Source organism: Narcine bancroftii, chromosome 2 (genome assembly GCF_036971445.1).
Source record: "Narcine bancroftii isolate sNarBan1 chromosome 2, sNarBan1.hap1, whole genome shotgun sequence".
Taxonomy (NCBI): domain Eukaryota; kingdom Metazoa; phylum Chordata; class Chondrichthyes; order Torpediniformes; family Narcinidae; genus Narcine; species Narcine bancroftii.
In genome coordinates, this window is record NC_091470.1 from 10,421,202 (window position 1) to 10,441,165 (window position 19,964).

Below are 19,964 nucleotides of genomic sequence, written 5' to 3' on the forward strand. Positions count from 1 at the left end.
ATGTCACTGGCCATGGGGTAGTGCCAAAGGATTGGAGGGTGGCGCAAGTGGTTCCGCTGTTTAAGAAAGGGTCTAAATGTAAACCTGGGAATTATAGGCCCGTGAGTCTGACGTCTGTGGTGGGCAAGTTGATGGAAAGTGTTCTGAGGGATGGTATTTACAAATATTTGGAGGTACAGGGATTGATAGGGAGTAATCAGCATGGTTTTGTCAGGGGTAGATCATGCTTGACAAACCTGATTGAGTTTATCGAGGGGGTTACAAAAAAGGTTGATGAAGGGAAAGCTGTGGATGTGTTCTATTTAGACGTTAGTAAAGCTTTTGACAAAGTTGCCCACAGGAGGTTAGGAAAAAAGGTGGAGTCATTAGGTATAAATGAGGAGGTAGTGAAATGGATTCAGCAATGGTTGGATGGGAGGTGTCAGAGAGTAGTGGTAGAAAATTGTTTGTCCAATTGGAGGCCGGTGACTAGTGGAGTTCCTCAGGGATCGGTCCTCGGTCCACTATTGTTTGTTATATGTTAACGATCTGGAAGTAGGGGTGGAGAATTGGATAAGCAAGTTTGCAGATGATACAAAGATTAGTGGTGTTGTGGACAGTGAGGAAGATTACCGTAGATTAAAAGGTGATTTAGGAAGACTGGAGGTGTGGACTGAGAAATGGCTGATGCAATTTAATACAGATAAGTGTGAGGTGTTACATTTTGGAAAGGCAAATCTAAATAAGTCATATGCATTAAATGGTAGGCTATTGAGATGTGCAGAGCAACAAAGGGATTTAGGAGTTGTGGTAAATAGTACCCTCAAGGCTGATACTCAGGTAGATGGTGTGGTGAAGAAGGCATTTGGAATGTTGGCCTTCATAAATCGGAGTATTGAATTCAAGAGTAGGGAGGTTATGATGAAATTGTACAAGGCATTGGTGAGGCCAAATTTGGAGTACTGTGTACAGTTTTGGTCACCAAATTATAGGAAAGATGTAAACAAAATAGAGAGAGTGCAGAGAAGGTTTACGAGAATGTTGACAGGATTTCAAGGTTTGAGTTACAGGGAAAGGTTGTGCAGACTGGGGCTTTTTTCTCTGGAGCGTAGAAGATTGAGAGGGGACTTGATAGAGGTGTTTAAGATTTTAAAAGGGACAGACAGAGTAAATGTGGATAGGCTTTTTCAGTTAAGAGTGGGGGAGATTCAAACTAGAGGGCATGGTTTAAGATTGAAGGGGGAAAATTATAAGGGGAACATGAGGGGAAATTTCTTTACGCAGAGGGTGGTGGGGATGTGGAATGAGCTTCCGACAGACGTGGTCGCGGCGGGATCATTGGTTACATGTAAGGAAAGACTGGATAGTTACATGGATAGGAGAGGACTGGAGGGGTATGGACCGGGTGCTGGTCAGTGGGACTAGGAGGGTGGGGATTTGTTACGGCATGGACTAGTAGGGCCGAACTGGCCTGTTCTGTGCTGTAAGTGGTTATATGGTTAAATAAATATGGTGTACTTTTGCAAATTTGGAGCCGTTTCTTCAAATTTTAGGTATCTTCCAGCTTAGTTATTAATCTTCTTCCCTAAATTGATCATATAAACCTTGTTGGAGTCCTGTGAGTTGGAAAATGACCCTCATTATCAGTCAATTATGCTATTTTTCCTTTTCTATAAATTTATTTGGGGGTGGGGGGGGGGTTATAACTATCATGTAATGATTGAAACTCTCAAATTTAAATTCTTATTGTTTCATATAAATGTTTATTAACTATATGTATGGAAAAAATTAAATATTCAAAAAGAAAAATAAACAGAAGTACAGGGCATGAAAGGACCAGGTTTACTGTCGTGCAATTTTGCATGGGACGAAGTTAAGACCCAAGGTAATCTTCAAACACAAAATTAAACCTAAAATAAAATTCCCAGCAGGTATTTTTGTACATTTTCATGAAAAAGTATAGATGGATGAAAATGGTGGAACAGGCAGCCAGGAGATTTACACAATGAACAGAGTTTACTGGTCTGGGATATGTTTTGTAGCCACTTAACTGAGAACACTAAAAGTAGATTAGCTCTACATAATACTTACATAACAGTTATTGCAGGTGGTTTGACGTCTATATTGCATAGCAGTTATTCCGGGTGGTTTGATGTCTATTTTGTAACCTCTTGATGTTTGCTTGAACAAGCCATCCAAAGTCCATGAGGAATGGAATAAATGGATGTCGAGTGTAGAAAAGTTGTTTACATACGGCGGGGCAATGCGTGTCGCATCACTTGATATGCTGTGTGACTTCATGCTCAAGGCATGGGACAAAGTTAGAGTAGACACTGTAAAAATAGTTTAAAAAGTGCGGTATCCCTTGTGCAACGGATGGCACGGAAGATGATTTATTGTGGGACAATGAAGATGAAGCTGAATCCGCCTCATCAGATAAAGACATATGAACAGTGAGAGTATGAATGTGTTTGCCACGAACTTTGCCTCAGATGAAGATACCGATAGTGATTTTGTAGAGTTCTAAATGTGTTGTTGTTTTCAATAAAAATTTAAATGAAAATCTGTTGTAGTCGGTTTTTTTGGGATTTTTCAAGGGTTGACTTGTATGCCAAATCAATGTAGAGCAGTTTTGAGTTGTTTTAAGGTCTCAAAAGTTATATTTGGCATATAAGTTGACCCCGCCCCCCAATTTTTGAAGAGATTTTAAGGGTTCACAACTTGACTTATACACCAAAATATACAGTTGTAGCAGTACACTGGGGGGTTGGAATAGACAGAGCCAGCACTAACAACTTCAAACTCATGATAGCTAGACACAACAGGCTGGCAACTTGCCACTACAACATAGTGACTCAGCAACACCTGTAGGTCTGCTGAGAAGCCCTGGCCTACTCAACGTGAATGTCATGAGGTAGTAAGTACTGCAAATGTCATGACGCCAGGTCACCTGTTGTTTGTCTATATCTAGCCTGACAGCACATCAATAAATTACTCTTCTACTCTTCTCTGGCTGAAACCTGAGGTATGGTCTCGTTATTCATCTTATTTCAACTTGATGGCATATGTCCACAACTTACATCTGCCACAAAGTAATCAGAGATTGGAAAAACCAAAGTAAATGAAGTGTTGACGACCAGCTGCTTTATTGATGGATAAAGGTTGGCCAGGGCATTGGAGGGAATTTATTGCTCTTTAAGATAGCAAAAAGGAAAGGCAGACCATGTCTTGGTTTAATATTCCACCCAAACAGCGTTACCTCCAAAGAACAACCCATTGGGGCGGCACAGTTAGCATAACGGTTAGTGCAACGTCTTTACAGAGCTAGCATTCGGGACCGTGCTGTCTGTAAGGAGTTTTATGTTCTCCCCGTGTGTTTTTGTTTCACCCCAAGGACTCCGGTTTCCTCCCACCATTCAAAAAACGCACCAAGGATATAAGTTAATTGTGTGTCAATTCAGCAGCATGGACTCATGGGCTGAAATGGCCTGTTATCATGCTGCATGCCTAAATTTAAAATTTAAATCGTGCCATCCCAAGTTGTGAGCTGGTCTCTGGTGTGACACTTAAACCCAAGTCATATTGCAACTCTACAAATCTCTGGTGAGACCACACTTAAAATATTGTGTTCAGTTCTGGACACCTCATTTAGGAAGGATGTGGAAGTAATGGAAACAGTGCAGAGGAGATTTGCCAGGATGTTGCCAGGATTGGAAAGTAAGTCTTATGAGGCGAGGTTAGCAGAGCTGGGACTTTTCTCTTTGAAACATAGAAGGATGAGAGGAGACTTGATAGAGGTTCTATAAGATTCTGAGAGGCATAGATAAGGTAGACAGCCAAAACCTTTTTCCCAGGGCAGGAGTAGCAAACACTAGAGGACATCTGTACAAATGATGGATGGAAAGTTTAGGGGAGACATCAGGGGTTAATTTTTTAAAAACACATAATTATGGATGCCTGGAATGCATTGCCAGGGATAGTGGTGGAACATTAGGGGCGTTTAAGAGACTATTTGACAGGGTCATGGATGAAAGAAAAATAGGTTACGAGGTAGGAAGGGTTTAGTTTTATTTTATTTTGGTAGAATATTGTATATATTGTAGGTCAGCAAAACATCGAGGGCTGAAGGGCCTAGACTATGCGGTAATATTCTATAAGACTTTCTGAGCAATCTACCCATTCCGCAATGAGCAGATAGAGAGTCCAGGAAATTCTCAGGCTGTTAAACCCCCTCAGAACATTTTGTCACCTTAATTCAAAATCTGAGCCAAGCCTTTCCCTTGCTTCTGACACCAGTGGTTCCAAGACTTTTCCATCACTTACCGTGACTGCCAGCTTTGGTGCGTCCAGGATGCAGAAGTCTTCACTCTCAGGTTGCTCACTGGGTAATGGCGTGTAGGCTGAGTGTTGTTCAGGAAGGGCCATGGTGGAACTTGGGCTTTGTTCTTGTGAAGAGCCTCCGCTCTCATCAGGGAAGAGAAAAAGATCAGACCGTGCAGGCTCTCGCTCCTGAATGAGGTCTCTGTAGATCCCTGAAGGTAAAACGTGGAAAAAAGATAACTGATGTAATTTGCCATGTGTACACACTGAACAATGACCCTAAAAATCAGTGGTTAGAGCAAGAGGAAGTAACTGGATTTTCCATTGTTTGTACTGTCCTAATGTTGTGTCACGAAGACTAAGCTTGGACATTTGCACATGCAACAGGATCATTAAATTGCTTGTGAATACAGCAGTTTGCCCACACAACCGGTGGAAGAACCTATCCACAGACACATTTCTCACCTTGGAACAAAAGGCTCTTGATGAAGCATCAGTAGTGTATTTTTTTTAAAAATAAATTGGATTGAATAAACTTCACAAATATTCAGCAGGTGAGGCAGAATTTGCAGCACTGATCTTATTTCAGATTTCAGCAATTACAGATTTTATAAATTCATCCTGTGATGCATCCTCCAGCACCTCACCCATGGCTAAGGACTTTTTAAATGCCTCTGCTAGGATTCTTGCAATTTCTGCACTAGCTTCCTTCAAGGTCTGAGAGAATATCTTTTAAATTTATACACATCACAAACAGGGGTCCCAGCACCAATCCCAACACCACTGGTCACAGGCTTCCAGTTCAAATACCAGCCTTCCGCCACACCTCGTCTTCGAGAGGCCAGCCAAACTACTAACTCTCCGTGCATCCCATATATCTGCACCTTCTAAATCAGTCTGCCTCGAGGGACCTTGTTAAACACCTTACTAAAGTCCATATTGACAACATCTTTCATCAACAATCTTTGTCACCTTCACAAAAAATGGAATCAAATTGATAAGACAGGACCTGCCCCTCTCACACAGTCTTGTGATGACTTGTGATGACCCTGATCTGACCGTGACATTTCCAATGTGTTTAAACCCCATCCTTAAGTATCCTGTCCAATTGTTTCCCTATCACTGAAGTGAGGTTTTACTGGCTATAATTTCCTAAATTATAGAAACATAGAAAATAGGTGGAGGAGTAGGCCATTTGGCCCTTCAAGCCTACACCACCATTCATTTTGAACATCCATTCAGTACCCTGTTCCAGCTCTCTCTCCATACCCCCTGATCCCCCTAGTCACAAGTACTAAATCTAACTCTCTCTTAAATATAGCTATGGAACCAGCCTCAATCACTTCCTGTGGCAGAGAATTCCAAAAATTCACCACCCTCTGAGTGAAAAAATTCTTCCTCATCTCAGTCCTAAAGGACTTAAACCGTGACCCCTGGTTCTAGACTTGCTCAACATTGGGAACAATCTTCCTGCATCTAGCCTGTCAAATCTCTTAAGAATTTTGAACGTTTCTATTAAATCTCCTCTTAATCATCTAAACTCCAGCGAGTACAAGTCCATTCGTTCTAGCCTTTCTTCATATGCAAGTCCCGCCATCTCTGGTATCAATCTGGTCAACCTTTTCTGCACTCTCTCCATGGCAATGATGTCCTTCCTCAGATAAGGAGACCAAAACTGAACACAATACTCCAGGTGAGATCTCACCAAGGCCCTACACAACTGCATCAATACCTCTCTGCTCCTGATCGCGAATCCTCTTGATACGAACGCCAACGTACCATTCGCCTTTTTTACTGCTTGCTGCACCTGCCTGCCCACTTTTAATGACTGATGCACAGCGACACCCAGATTCTTTGCATCTCCCCTTTTCCTAATTGGATACCATTAAGATAGTACTCAGCCCTCCCATTCTTTCCTCCAAAGTGGATAACCACATTATAATGCATCTGCCATGCATTTGCCAAGTAACCCTACACACCTTAACTGCCTCACCCAGCTCACAACCCCACCCTGCTTCGTGTCTTCTGCAAAATGGGACATGTTGTTTCCTATTTCCTCACTAAATCATTATCCCTTTTTACCCTTCATGTTCCCTTAATGACTCATATTTTCCAATGATCCCAGCTTTTGATGTTCCCCCCCCTCCCCCAACTTTGTTCATTCACCATCTGACTGCTGTCCAGCGGAAGGGGGAGGAGGTAATGACGGCAACACAACTGTCTCCTCCATTGCATCGATCATCAGATCCCGCAGGAGCTTCTGCTCAGCCTCAGCGAGGCCTGAGGGTCTGCAGGCAGTGCTGTCACCGGATCCAACCTGTGGAAAAAAAAGATACAATCACAACCAGGCAGCAGTAAAAGGCTGGCAATGATCAATGGATTGACGAGGTGCAACAAGATGAGCACCAGTGTCTGATGACGTTGTGCCCTCTTACGTTCCACTGCTCCAAATTTGCTGATCCAGTTTTTCTCTTTAGCTCAAGATGATTGTCACCCAATAACTCGTGCAGTGAGAAAAGTCTGTTGTGACCCTGCCAAATGGCTATCTCTAACATTCATATATCAGTGTCAAGAGTACAATTACAGAGTGTAGGACTGCATGAATAGGAAGATCAATTACCAGCAGGTAAGGCCAACATTAGAGCACTGTTGAGGGGTTCATTCATGAGCCTAATGGCTGCAGCAAAAAAACTTTCAGCCTGTGGTATGTGCTCTCACATTCTTGAGCCTTCTCCCTGATGGCGGGAGAGAGAGTGCATCAGAGGTTCTGCACTGGGTTGGCTGCCTTTCCTAGACAGCGGATGTAGACGGAGTCCAAGAAGGGGAGAAATGTTTACGTGACGTTTTCAGCTGCGTTCACCAACTTTTGTGGCTTCTTCTGATCTTGAGCCAAGTACTCTTGTACCACACCTTGATTCCTCCAGCAAATCGATGGTGCACTTGTAGAAGTTGTTGAGGAAAAGAGCGACATGACGAACTTCCTTAGTCTTCTGAGATGTAGAGGCATCGATGTACTTTCTTGGCCATTGCATCAATGTGCTTGTCCCAGGTCTGGTCATTTATTTCTAAGATCCTGTGACTTCAGCATTAATTTAAAAAAAACTTACAGCATGGTAACAGGCCCTTCCAGCCCATGAGGTCGAGCAACCCAATGAGGACAGGAGGGTAAACTTTGACTCCTCTCCTGAGTCACTGATCATTTCCTTTGCCAGAATGACATTGAGACTGAGGTTGTTATCTTGGCCCCATACCACCAACTTTCAATCTCTTTCCTACATTCCATTTCGATGTTATTTGATACCTGGCTTGTTATGCGTCTAGTCAGTTGGGTTCAGATGCCTCTGGCAAGGCCAGCATTTACTAATCATTCTGAGCTGCCTTCCTCAACTCCTTCATATTTTTTTTTTCTTTGGCTTGGCTTCGCGGACGAAGATTTATGGAGGGGGTAAAAAGTCCACGTCAGCTGCAGGCTCGTTTGTGGCTGACCAGTCCGATGCGGGACAGGCAGACACGATTGCAGCGGTTGCAAGGGAAAATTGGTTGGTTGGGGTTGGGTGTTGGGTTTTTCCTCCTTTGCCTTCTGTCAGTGAGGTGGGCTCTGCGGTCTTCTTCAAAGGAGGCTGCTGCCCGCCAAACTGTGAGGCGCCAAGATGCACGGTTTGAGGCGTTATCAGCCCACTGGCGGTGGTCAATGTGGCAGGCACCAAGAGATTTCTTTAGGCAGTCCTTGTACCTTTTCTTTGGTGCACCTCTGTCACGGTGGCCAGTGGAGAGCTCGCCATATAATACGATCTTGGGAAGGCGATGGTCCTCCATTCTGGAGACGTGACCCATCCAGCGCAGCTGGATCTTCAGCAGCGTGGACTCGATGCTGTCGACCTCTGCCATCTCGAGTACCTCGACGTTAGGGGTGTGAGCGCTCCAATGGATGTTGAGGATGGAGCGGAGACAACGCTGGTGGAAGCGTTCTAGGAGCCGTAGGTGGTGCCGGTAGAGGACCCATGATTCGGAGCCGAACAGGAGTGTGGGTATGACAACGGCTCTGTATACGCTTATCTTTGTGAGGTTTTTCAGTTGGTTGTTTTTCCAGACTCTTTTGTGTAGTCTTCCAAAGGCGCTATTTGCCTTGGCGAGTCTGTTGTCTATCTCATTGTCGATCCTTGCATCTGATGAAATGGTGCAGCCGAGATAGGTAAACTGGTTGACCGTTTTGAGTTTTGTGTGCCCGATGGAGATGTGGGGGGGCTGGTAGTCATGGTGGGGAGCTGGCTGATGGAGGACCTCAGTTTTCTTCAGGCTGACTTCCAGGCCAAACATTTTGGCAGTTTCCGCAAAGCAGGACATCAAGCGCTGAAGAGCTGGCTCTGAATGGGCAACTAAAGCGGCATCATCTGCAAAGAGTAGTTCACGGACAAGTTTCTCTTGTGTCTTGGTGTGAGCTTGCAGGCGCCTCAGATTGAAGAGACTGCCATCCGTGCGGTACCGGATGTAAACAGCGTCTTCATTGTTGGGGTCTTTCATGGCTTGGTTCAGCATCATGCTGAAGAAGATTGAAAAGAGGGTTGGTGCGAGAACACAGCCTTGCTTCACGCCATTGTTAATGGAGAAGGGTTCAGAGAGCTCATTGCTGTATCTGACCCGACCTTGTTGGTTTTCGTGCAGTTGGATAATCATGTTGAGGAACTTTGGGGGACATCCGATGCGCTCTAGTATTTGCCAAAGCCCTTTCCTGCTCACGGTGCTCATAATACCTAGTGTCGCTGAGAATATTCTCCCAGAATCACAGTGCGGCTTTCGCGCAAACAGAGGAACCACTGACATGGTCTTTGCCCTCAGACAGCTCCAAGAAAAGTGCAGAGAACAAAACAAAGGACTCTACATCACCTTTGTTGACCTCACCTTCATATTAAACATATTAATTTAACGACATCATGTTTGGCATAGATATCTTGGGGAAAAAGGCCTTTTCCTGTGTTGGACTGTTCTATGTTCTGGTGAAGGTGCTGTGAGGAGGGAGTGCAAGGACTTAGTATTGATGGAGGTCCTATAATGTACTTACAGATCAGGACCTAATGCAACTCAGAGAGAACCCTGCACACCTGTCGTTCCTGTGCATTTGTCCCCTTCTTCTGGGCAGAAAGGTTGTCAGCTTGTGAGGGACTGTTTGTTTGTCTAGTTTCCTATGTCCTGGGGCTGCAGAGTGACAGCAGGCAGGACACAATATCTGGAGACCAGTTTATACTTACCTGAACAACTTGGTTTATTCTCTTAAAACAAGTCTGCAGATGCTGTGATTGTAACTTACACAAAAATGCTGAAGAAACTTAGCAAGTAACACAGGGTTCTTTATGTTGGGTATATAACCAATGTTTTGGGCCTTTATCAAGGTATAAAGCAGGCAGGTGCCTAAATAAAATGGTAAGGGGGAGAGGCAGGGGGAGAAGTACAGGCTGACAGGCAAGAGGTAATAAATGGATATTGGAGGGAGGGCACATGTAAAAAGCTGAGAAGTGATAGGGGGAGGGGGGGGTAACTCTCTGAATGGAAAGGGAAGGGGTGAAGAGCTGCAGTAAAGGAGACAGAGGGATAGGGAAGAGAGGGAGATAGGGAGTGGCTGAATGGTAACCAGAAAAGTCAATGTTAATGCCATCTGGTTGGAGAATGCTTAGGTGTTGCTCCTCCAATTTACGATTGGCCCTAGTTTGGCTGTGGAGGTATCCTCCAGGGATATGTAGTAGCGTACTCATTTCCTAAACACAAAGAAATGAGTATGCTACTACGTGAACCAACAACACTGTCCAAAACCACATTTCTTTTTCCTTCTCCTGCCCAGTGCCTAGAACAGATATCACCACACCCCACTTCATTCAGTCTTCTCTAACTTATTCTTTGGAAAAGAACTGAATTAGAAGTATTTTTGTCTATATTAGCTGTTTAGCCATACCAATTGGCTGTTAAACATTCACCAAAAGGTTGTTTCCCTTTAACTGGCATTGGTTTTTGTCTGCAATCAAATGAACTGTGGTTTTATTCCTAGGAAGGCCTGTTTTCTGTGCTGTAATGTTCTTTGGTTGTGGGGGTGGGGGGCAGAGGGGAGGGTGGAAGAGATCTTCATATGTGCATAATGTTACTATGGTATCTTTTCAATGTTTCAAGGTGCACTGCATAAAAGAGTAATTATGACAACTCATTGAAAGGTTAATTGAGAAGGCAGGTTTGAGTCATACAACCATATATCCACTTACAGCACAGAACAGGCCAGTTCGGCCCTACTAGTCCATGCCGTAACAAATCCCCACCCTCCTAGTCCCACTGACCAGCACCCAGTCCATACCCCTCTAGTCCTCTCCTACCCATGTAACTATCTAGTCTTTCCTTAAATGTAACCAATGATCCCGCCTTGACCACGTCTGCCGGAAGCTCATTCCACATCCCCACCACCCTTTGCGTAAAGATATTTCCCCTCATGTTCCCCTTATAATTTTCCCCCTTCAATCTTAAACCATGCCCTCTAGTTTGAATCTCCCCCACTCTTAATTGAAAAAGCCTATCCATGTTTATTCTGTCTGTCCCTTTTAAAATCTTAAACACCCCCCTCTATCAAGTCCCCTCTCAATCTTCTACGCTCCAGAGAAAAAAGCCCCAGTCTGCACAACCTTTCCCTGTAACTCAAACCTTGAAATCCTGTCAACATTCTCGTGAACCTTCTCTGCACTCTCTATTTTGTTTATATCTTTCCTATAATTTGGTGACCAAAACTGTAAAATGAAATTCCAGATGACAAAGCAAAGACAATGTCAGGCAGAGAAGCCAATGGCAAACAACAGGAGAAGCAGTCAGAATTATATCTGCAGATCCACACAAGTGATTTACATCAATCTATTTAAATGAAGGGGGGGGAGGTGGTTTCCAAGCCTGACCAATTCCAGCATTGCCAGCAATAAACTTGATCCTCATGCTGCAAATATTTCCTTCATTACCCTGTTCCTGTGTGTTGCTGCTCTAGGAGTGCCTTGGAACTTGCAGGGTGGATGCAGATCTCCGTAGCTGGCCACGTACTGGATCAGGTTCATAAGGGCAGCACAGGAGTCAGAACAGGTCCGCACGTGGATGACATCACTGGAGCAGCGCAGCTCGAACCGAGGCTGCAACTGTACAGAAAAGCAAGGTTCAGTGGGACGTCCGAGCTGTGCAGCACAGCAAGGTTCACATGGATAAACAGGGTCTCACCCTCTCTTCCTCCTCTGTCGGCTTTGATGCAGTGATGCGGAATTCCAACAACCCCATGTCCAATACTCGGACATAATCTGGAACAAACAGTGAAGACAAGTTGCAAGTGCGATTAACCCAAGGGTTATTTTTGCTTCTTGAACACATTTAACTATGCCCTCTTTTGTTGAGTAAATTTCTGTGATCCTGTTGATTAGAGAAAAGCCATCTTAAACCAGTTGGCTGTATTGAATAAGATTCCTCTCCATTCTCCAGTTTCTACCACACAAAGTGACATGGTTCCCTTTCTTCCAATGGTACTACTTCCCTCTTAGAACCAGAGAACATTTCAGCACTGAAACAGGCTTTCAACCCATCGAGACGATGCGAAACTATTATTCCACCTCATTCCAATGACCTGCACCCAGCCCATTGCCCTCTTTGCCTCTCTCATCCATGTACCTATCCAAAATATTTTTAAATGTCAACACTGGGCCCACATTCAGTTGGCAGTAAAGTTCCTCCTCATATTCCCTTTAAATATTTCCCTTTCACCCTTAACCCATGTCCTCTCATTCAAGTCTCACCCAACCTCAATGAAAAAAGCCTGTTTGCATAAACTCTCTCTTAACACCTCATAATTCTGTATTCCCCTATCAAATCTCCCCTCATTCTCAGACATTCCAGAGAATAAAGTCGTAAGCTCTAACTTTTCCCTGTAACTCAGCTACTCCAGTTCCAGCAACATTCTTATAAATCTCTGCACTTTTTCAATCTTATTGATGATCTTTCCTGTAGTTAGGTGACCAAAATCGCATGCAGTAATCCAAATTTGGCCTCACCAATTTCTTATACAATTTCACCATGATATCCCAACTCCTGTACTTAATGCTTTGATTTAGAAAAACCAACATCTTCTCCTGGGATGGTGGGAACTTGTGTACTGACACTGCCAAGCCTTTGTCATCAAGAGCACATATTGGGAGTAAGATGGAGCACTCTCCACTTGCCTCAATGAGTGCTGCTCTGTCAATGTTCAAGACACTCAACACTATCCAGGCAAAGCAGCCATTTGTCTGGAAATCCGCACGCTACGTTTAATATCCATTCCTTCCACCACTGGCACACAGTGCGCTATTGACATTCTAGTCACTCCCAGCTATTCCAATAGCACCTGACTCTTACCACCAAGGACAAGGGCAGCAAGAGCAGAAAAACACCAACTGCAGGTTTACCTCTCAGTCACACACCCCTCCCACTTGGAACTATATTTCCTTTCCTTTATTGTCCATATGTCAGAACACTGGGATTAACTTCTCACAACTTTGGGGGTGGGGAGAGTGGGAAAAAGGGGAGATTCTCAAACCTCCAGGACACTTCCTTTTGGGGGAGCTCCAACTAGAGCCCCAACACTTGAGGACTGTCATATTTCCAGTGACCCTGATCCCTAGTGAACTGACACTCAGGAGCATTGGCTTTCACTGAGAGTAGGAACATAGGAACATAGGAAGTAGGAACAGGAGTAGGCCAAAAATGGCCCATCGAGCCTGCTCCACCATTCAATACAATCATGGCTGATCTAATTTATGACTTAACTCCACCTACCTGCCTTCTCCCCATATCCCCTAATTCCTCTATCATGTAAAAATTTATGTAACTGAATTTTAAATATGTTTAATGAAGCAGTCTCAACCACTTCCCTGGTTAGAGAATTCCAAACATTCACTACTCTCTGGGAAAAACTATTTTTCCTCATCTCTGTCCTGAATCTACTCCCCCGAATCTTGAGACTGTGTTCTCTCGTTTTAGTTTCCCCGGCCAGCTCAAAAAACCTTCCTACATCTATCCTATCCATACCCTTCATAATCCTATATGTTTCTATAAGATCTCCTCTCATTCTTCTGAACTCGAGCGAATACAATCCTAGACGATTTAATCTTTCATCATAAGTTAACCCCTTCATCCCAGGGATCAACCTAGTAAACCTCCTCTGGTCCGTCTCCAAAGCCAGTATATCCTTCCTCAAATATGGAGACCAGAACTGGACTCAGTACTCCAGATGCGATCTCACCAGTACCTTGTACAGTTGCAACATTACCTCCCTACTCCTGAATTCAATTCCTCTAGCTACGAAGGCCAACATTCCATTTGTCTTCTTAATAACCTGCTGCACCTGCAACCTAACGTTTTGCGATTCATGCACAAGCCCTCCCAAGTCCCTCTGCACAACAGCATGCTGTAGTTTTTCACCCTTTAAATAATATTCAGCTCTTTTATTTTTCTTGCCAAAGTGGATAACCTCACACTTACTAACTTTGTACTCTATCTGCCAGACTTTTGCCCACTCATCCAGCTTAACTCTATCCCTCTGCAGACTCTCCACATCCTCATTACAATTTGCTCTTCCACTCAATTTGGTGTCATCCGCAAACTTGGCTGCACCACATTTTGTCCTCTCCTCCAAGTCATCAATGTAAATGATGAACAGTGGTGGGCCTAACCCTGACCCCTGCGGCACCCCACTTACCACTCTCTGCCAACCTGAAAAACACCCATTTATCCCGACTCTCTGCCTCCTGTCAGACAACCAATTTTCAAACCAGGCCAATAGACTTCCCCAGACTCCACTTTCCTCTAACTTACTGATAAGTCTCTTGTGCGGCACCTTATCAAACGTTTTCTGGAAATCCAAATATACAACATCAACTTGTTCCCCTCTATCCTCCGCACCCATTATATCCTCAAAGAATCCTAACAAGTTTGTCAAACAAGATTTTCCCTTTCTAAAACCATGCTGCGTCTGCCTGATTGAACCCTTACGTTCCAAAAGTTTCACTATTTCATCTTTAATGACGGCTTCAAGCATTTTTCCAACTACAGACGTCAAGCTAATTGGCCGATAATTTCCAGTCTTCTGCCTACGTCCCTTCTTAATAAGTGGCGTGACATTTGCTGTCTTCCAGTCTGCCAGGACCTGCCCAGAATCCAAAGAATTTTGGTATAGGACCACCAATGCATCTTCTGAGGGGGGAGTCACGTGATGGAGTAGTGGCCGGACGGTGAACTCCAGCCCTCTCCAGAAAAGTCGGAAAAAACAAAGGAAAACACAAAGGCACAGAAATAAAAGTTAAAGAAAAGTGAGTATAAAGGTGGAAAGAAGATGGCGACAAAAAAAGAAAAATCGAAAGCAACGGTAAGAAGAGAGGAAGAGAAGACAACGGAGGAAGAAGGAGAAGGCCTTACCTGTTCGAAGAGGCCCGCGGTGGAGAGAGAAACCCGCTCCCTCACGTCGGTAGAAATTGGACTACAAAAATGGCTCACTGAGCCGAGTAAAAGTGCGCAATCGCGTATGCGCGAGGCGCATGAAAAAAAACACACCGACGGGAGGGGTGACCAGCTGGGGAGTCGATCTCCACAGCCGGCAACGACAGCTGCAGAACACCTGCAGCAAGAAGAGAACACAGAAGACAATGGAAACAAGAAAGAAGAGAAGAAAAGGGCAACAAAGAAACAACAGATGGCCAACCCAGAGGAAGAGGAAGAGTACAGGGAAATAGAAGAAGAAAAGAAAGGCAAGGTAAAGGATATACTTGCTCTTATTAAAGGATACATGGAGTCATTTAAAGAATGGCAAACACAGGAATTTAAGGATTTAAGAAGAAGAATAAACAACACAGAAGAGAAAATGAATAAAATAGATATGACCTTAACAGAAATGGGAAAGAAAATGGACAAGATGGAAGAGCGGACAGTAGCAGTAGAAATGGAGGTAGAGGACTTCAAAAAGAAATTAGAGGAATCTAATAAAAAAGTTATAGAGACACAAGAACTGTTAGCTCAGAAAATAGATATAATGGAAAATTATAACAGAAGAAATAACATAAAGATAGTGGGCCTTAAGGAAGATGAAGAAGGCAAGAATATGAGGGAGTTTATAAAAGAGTGGATCCCTAGTATCCTAGGATGTCCAGAACTACAGCAAGAAATGGAAATAGAAAGGGCACATAGAGCATTAGCCTTTAAACCACAATCACAACAAAAACCAAGATCTATTTTAGTAAAATTCCTAAGATATACAACAAGAGAAAATATATTGGAGAAAGCAATGAAGAAAGAGAAGACAAAAAGCCACTGGAATATAAAGGTCAAAACATTTTTTTCTATCCAGACATAAGTTTGAACTCCTGAAGAAGAGGAAGGAGTTCAATACAGCAAAAACGATCTTATGGAAAAAAGGATATAAATTTATGTTAAAGTACCCAGCGGTACTTAAAATAGTTATTCCAGGGCAACAAAACAGACTATTCTCGGATCCAGAGGAAGTAAGGAAATTTGCAGAACAACTACAAAACAAGCAGAGAGATGAAAACATGTAATGAGAGTAAAAATGACCACGAACTATATGTATGTGTGTAAAGGGGTATATGTGTGTATATATATAGTGTGTATACATGAATGTATCCGTATTTAGAGGAAAATATATAGAGGAAAGACAAGAATTAATAAGGGAGGGAAAGAGAATAGAGGGAATAAGGAGGGAATTAAAAGAGTGACCTTTGTTACATATGAAAAGTGAAATCTTTTCTGGGGGGGCTGGGTGGGGAGGAGTTGAGGTCACTGCAAAATCAGCTGACACTTGCGAGTGAATTCGCAAACCCAAATGGAGAGGGGAGATGTAGTTGTCCGACAAGGGATAAAGGACAACTCAGGAGGGGAAGGGGAGATTGGGGCTAAAGAAGTTTTAAATAGGAGAATAAGGAAAATGTTTGATGTTTTAGGAATGTTGTCTTATAAAGGGTTTAAAACAAGAAAACAGAAATGGATAAGAAGGAAAGGTAATGATGGAGAAACGGAAAGGGAGGATAAACAAAGTATAAAATGGCTACGCTGAACTATATGACTTTAAATATTAATGGAATACATAACCAAATTAAAAGGAAGAAACTGCTAAATTTACTGAAAAAAGAAAAAATTGATATAGCATTTGTGCAAGAAACACACTTAACTGAATTGGAACACAAGAAATTAAAGAGAGATTGGGTAGGACATGTAACAGCAGCATCGTATAATTCAAAAGCAAGAGGAGTGGCTATATTAATTAGTAAAAATGTGCCATTTAAAATAGAAGAGGAAATAATAGATCCAGCAGGGAGATATGTAATGATAAAATGTCAGATGTATTCGGAGTTTTGGAATCTACTCAATGTATATTCACCTAACGAAAAAATCAAAAATTTATGCAAGATATCTTTTTGAAGGTAGCAAATACGCAAGGGAACATATTAATAGGAGGGGATTTCAACCTGAATTTGGATTCAAATATGGATAAAACTGGGAAAAAAATTAACAGAAAGAACAAAGTAACCAAATTTATAATTAAATCAATGGAAGAAATGCAACTTTTGGATATATGGAGGAAACAACACCCAAAAGAAAAGGAATATTCATATTACTCGGCTAGACATAAAACATACTCAAGAATAGACCTATTTTTGTTATCAGCTAGCATGCAAGATAGAGTAAGAAAAACAGAATATAAAGCTAGAATACTATCGGACCATTCATCCTTAATATTGACAGTAAAGCTGTCAATATTCTTGGAGGGACATCCCTCCAAGAATGTATAGATGGAGATTAAACCCCATGTTACTTAAAAGGCAGGATTTTAGAGAATTTATTGAAAACCAAATAAAAATGTATTTTGAAATAAATACGGAATCAGTGGAAGATAAGTTTATACTATGGGATGCAATGAAAGCATTCATTAGAGGGCAAATAATAAGTTATGTAACAAAGATGAAGAAGGACTATAATCAGGAAACAGAGCAGTTGGAAAGGGAAATAGTAAATATAGAAAAAGAATTAGCAATGAAGGAAGATACAACTAAAAGAAGAGAATTGGCGGATAAAAAAATAAAATATGAAACACTACAAACATATAAGGTGGAGAAGAATATAATGAAGACAAAACAGAAATATTATGAACTGGGTGAAAAAACGCACAAAATCCTAGCATGGCAGCTTAAGACAGAACAAGCTAAGAAAATGGTAGTGGCATCAAGGAAAAAAGACAACAAAATTACATATAATCCAAAAGAAATTAAGGAAAACTTTAGAGAATTTTATGAACAATTATACCGAACTGAAAACGAAGGGAAAGAAGGGAAAATAGATGAATTTCTGACTAAAATTGAACTACCAAAACTACAAATAGAGGAACAAAATAAATTAACAGAACCATTTGGAATAGTAGAAATACAAGAGATAACAAAAAATTACCAAATAATAAGACACCAGGAGAGGATGGATTTCCAATAGAATTCTACAAAACATTTAAAGACTTATTAATTCCGCCCCTCCTGGATGTAATTAACCAGATTGATGAAACACAAAGCTTACCAGATTCATGTAAAACAGCAATAATTACAGTAATACTAAAGCAAGGGAAAGATCCACTCATACCAGCGTCATATAGACCAATATCTTTACTAAACACAGATTATAAGATAATAGCTAAACTATTAGCAAACAGATTAGCAGAGCATGTACCGAAAATGGTAAATTTAGACCAAACTGGATTTATCAAAAAAAGACGCACAACAGACAATATTTGTAAATTTATTAACTTAATTCATGCAGTAGAAGGAAATAAAGCACCTACAGTAGCAGTTGCTTTAGACGCAGAGAAGGCCTTTGACAGAGTAGAATGGAATTATTTGTCCAAGTATTGCAAAACTTCAGTTTACCGGAGAAGTATATTAACTGGATTAAAGCATTATATAAGGGACCGTTAGCGAAAGTGACAATAAATGGACATGTATCAAAGCAATTTAACTTAAGCAGGTCAACGTGGCAGGGATGCCCACTATCACCTTTATTGTTTGCGTTAGCTATAGAACCACTAGCAGAATTGATAAGAATAGATAATAATATAAAAGGAATAAAAATAAAAGACAAGGAATATAAAATCAGTATATTTGCGGATGATGTTATAGTGTACTTAACAGAACCAGAACTATCAATGAAAGAATTATATAAGAAATTGAAGGAATATGGAGAAGTGTCGGGTTACAAGATAAACGTAAATAAAAGTGAAGCAATGCCTATGAATAATGCGGATTTCTCAAAATTTAAGAAGGAATCTCCATTTAGATGGTAAATGCAGGCAATAAGATACCTAGGTGTACAAATAAACAAAAATCTCGGCCAACTAGATAAACTCAATTATTATCCACTAATGAAAAAATTACAGGACGATTTAGAGCATTGGAAAGATTTACCCCTAACACTAATAGGAAGGATAAACTGTATTAAAATGAACATTTTTCCAAGGATATTATATTTATTTCAGGCATTGCCAATACAACTGACAGAAAAATTCTTCAAGGAGTTAAAGAAAATAATAAGGAAATTTTTATGGAGAGGGGGGAAACCGAGGATAGCACTAGATAAATTAACAGAATGGTATAAACAAGGAGGCTTACAACTGCCAAACTTTAAAAATTATTATAGAGCCGCACAATTAAGATACCTATCAGATTTTTATCAAACAAGGGAAAAACCAGACTGGACGAGATTAGAATTAGATAAAATAGGGGAAAAGATACCTGAACACATATTATATAAATGGGATGAAAAATTGGTACAACATAGAAGTTCTCCAGTATTACATCATCTCCTCAATATTTGGAAGAAGATTCATGTAGAAAGAAATAAAACAAATTATCAATTACCAAAACTAATATTGACGCAAAACAAGTTACTCCCTTTTACAATAGATAACCTTTCCTTTAGAGAATGGGAAAAAGGGATTAAAAGAATAGAAAATTGTTTTTCAGGAAATAGATTATTATCCTTTGAACAAATGAAAGATAAGTACAATATAACTGGAGATACAGCGCTGGCATATTACCAATTGAGATCCTACTTGAAGGATAAATTAGGAAGCAGTTTGAGTTTGCCAGAGGCAAGTAACCTTGAATATGTGATTACAGATACAATGATAATCAAAAGATTTATAACAAATATGTATATTAAACTGCAAGAAAAGGAGAATGAGGAAACAAATGGTAAAACTAAGCAAAAATGGGAACAAGATTTAAATATAAAGATAAAAAAGGAAACATGCGAGAAATTATGTTCTGGAACGATGAGAAATACAATAAATACGAGGCTACGTATGATACAATATAACTGGATACACAGACTATACATTACACCTCAAAAGTTAAATAAATGGGACCCAACAGTATCTGATAGATGTTTTCAATGTAAAAAAGAAATGGGAACAACAATTCATGCAATCTGGACATGTGAGAAAGTAGAAAAATTTTGGGAAGATCTCAACCAGATATTAAATAAAATAACAGAAAACAATATACCAAAGAATCCAGAGATCTTTCTCCTAAGTAACATAAAAAACAAAGAATTTGGAATTGATTTGGAGGATGCACAAA

At 41.3% G+C, this 19,964-nt stretch overlaps 1 protein-coding gene across 17 annotated transcripts in view; it reads right to left on the reverse strand.

Moving 5' to 3' along the window:
• Positions 1 to 19,964, reverse strand: part of LOC138753182 (autophagy-related protein 2 homolog B-like) — a 245,827-nt gene that overhangs the window by 72,449 nt on the left and 153,414 nt on the right. For all 17 annotated transcript variants that reach the window (XM_069915817.1, XM_069915816.1, XM_069915821.1 and 14 more), the window contains 4 exons: positions 11,530 to 11,606; positions 11,280 to 11,450; positions 6,466 to 6,616; positions 4,303 to 4,511 (listed from right to left, as the gene is read on the reverse strand). In XM_069915817.1, coding sequence (XP_069771918.1) covers positions 4,303 to 4,511; positions 6,466 to 6,616; positions 11,280 to 11,450; positions 11,530 to 11,606 — 608 coding nt within the window. The remainder of the gene's footprint in view (positions 1 to 4,302; positions 4,512 to 6,465; positions 6,617 to 11,279; positions 11,451 to 11,529; positions 11,607 to 19,964) is intronic.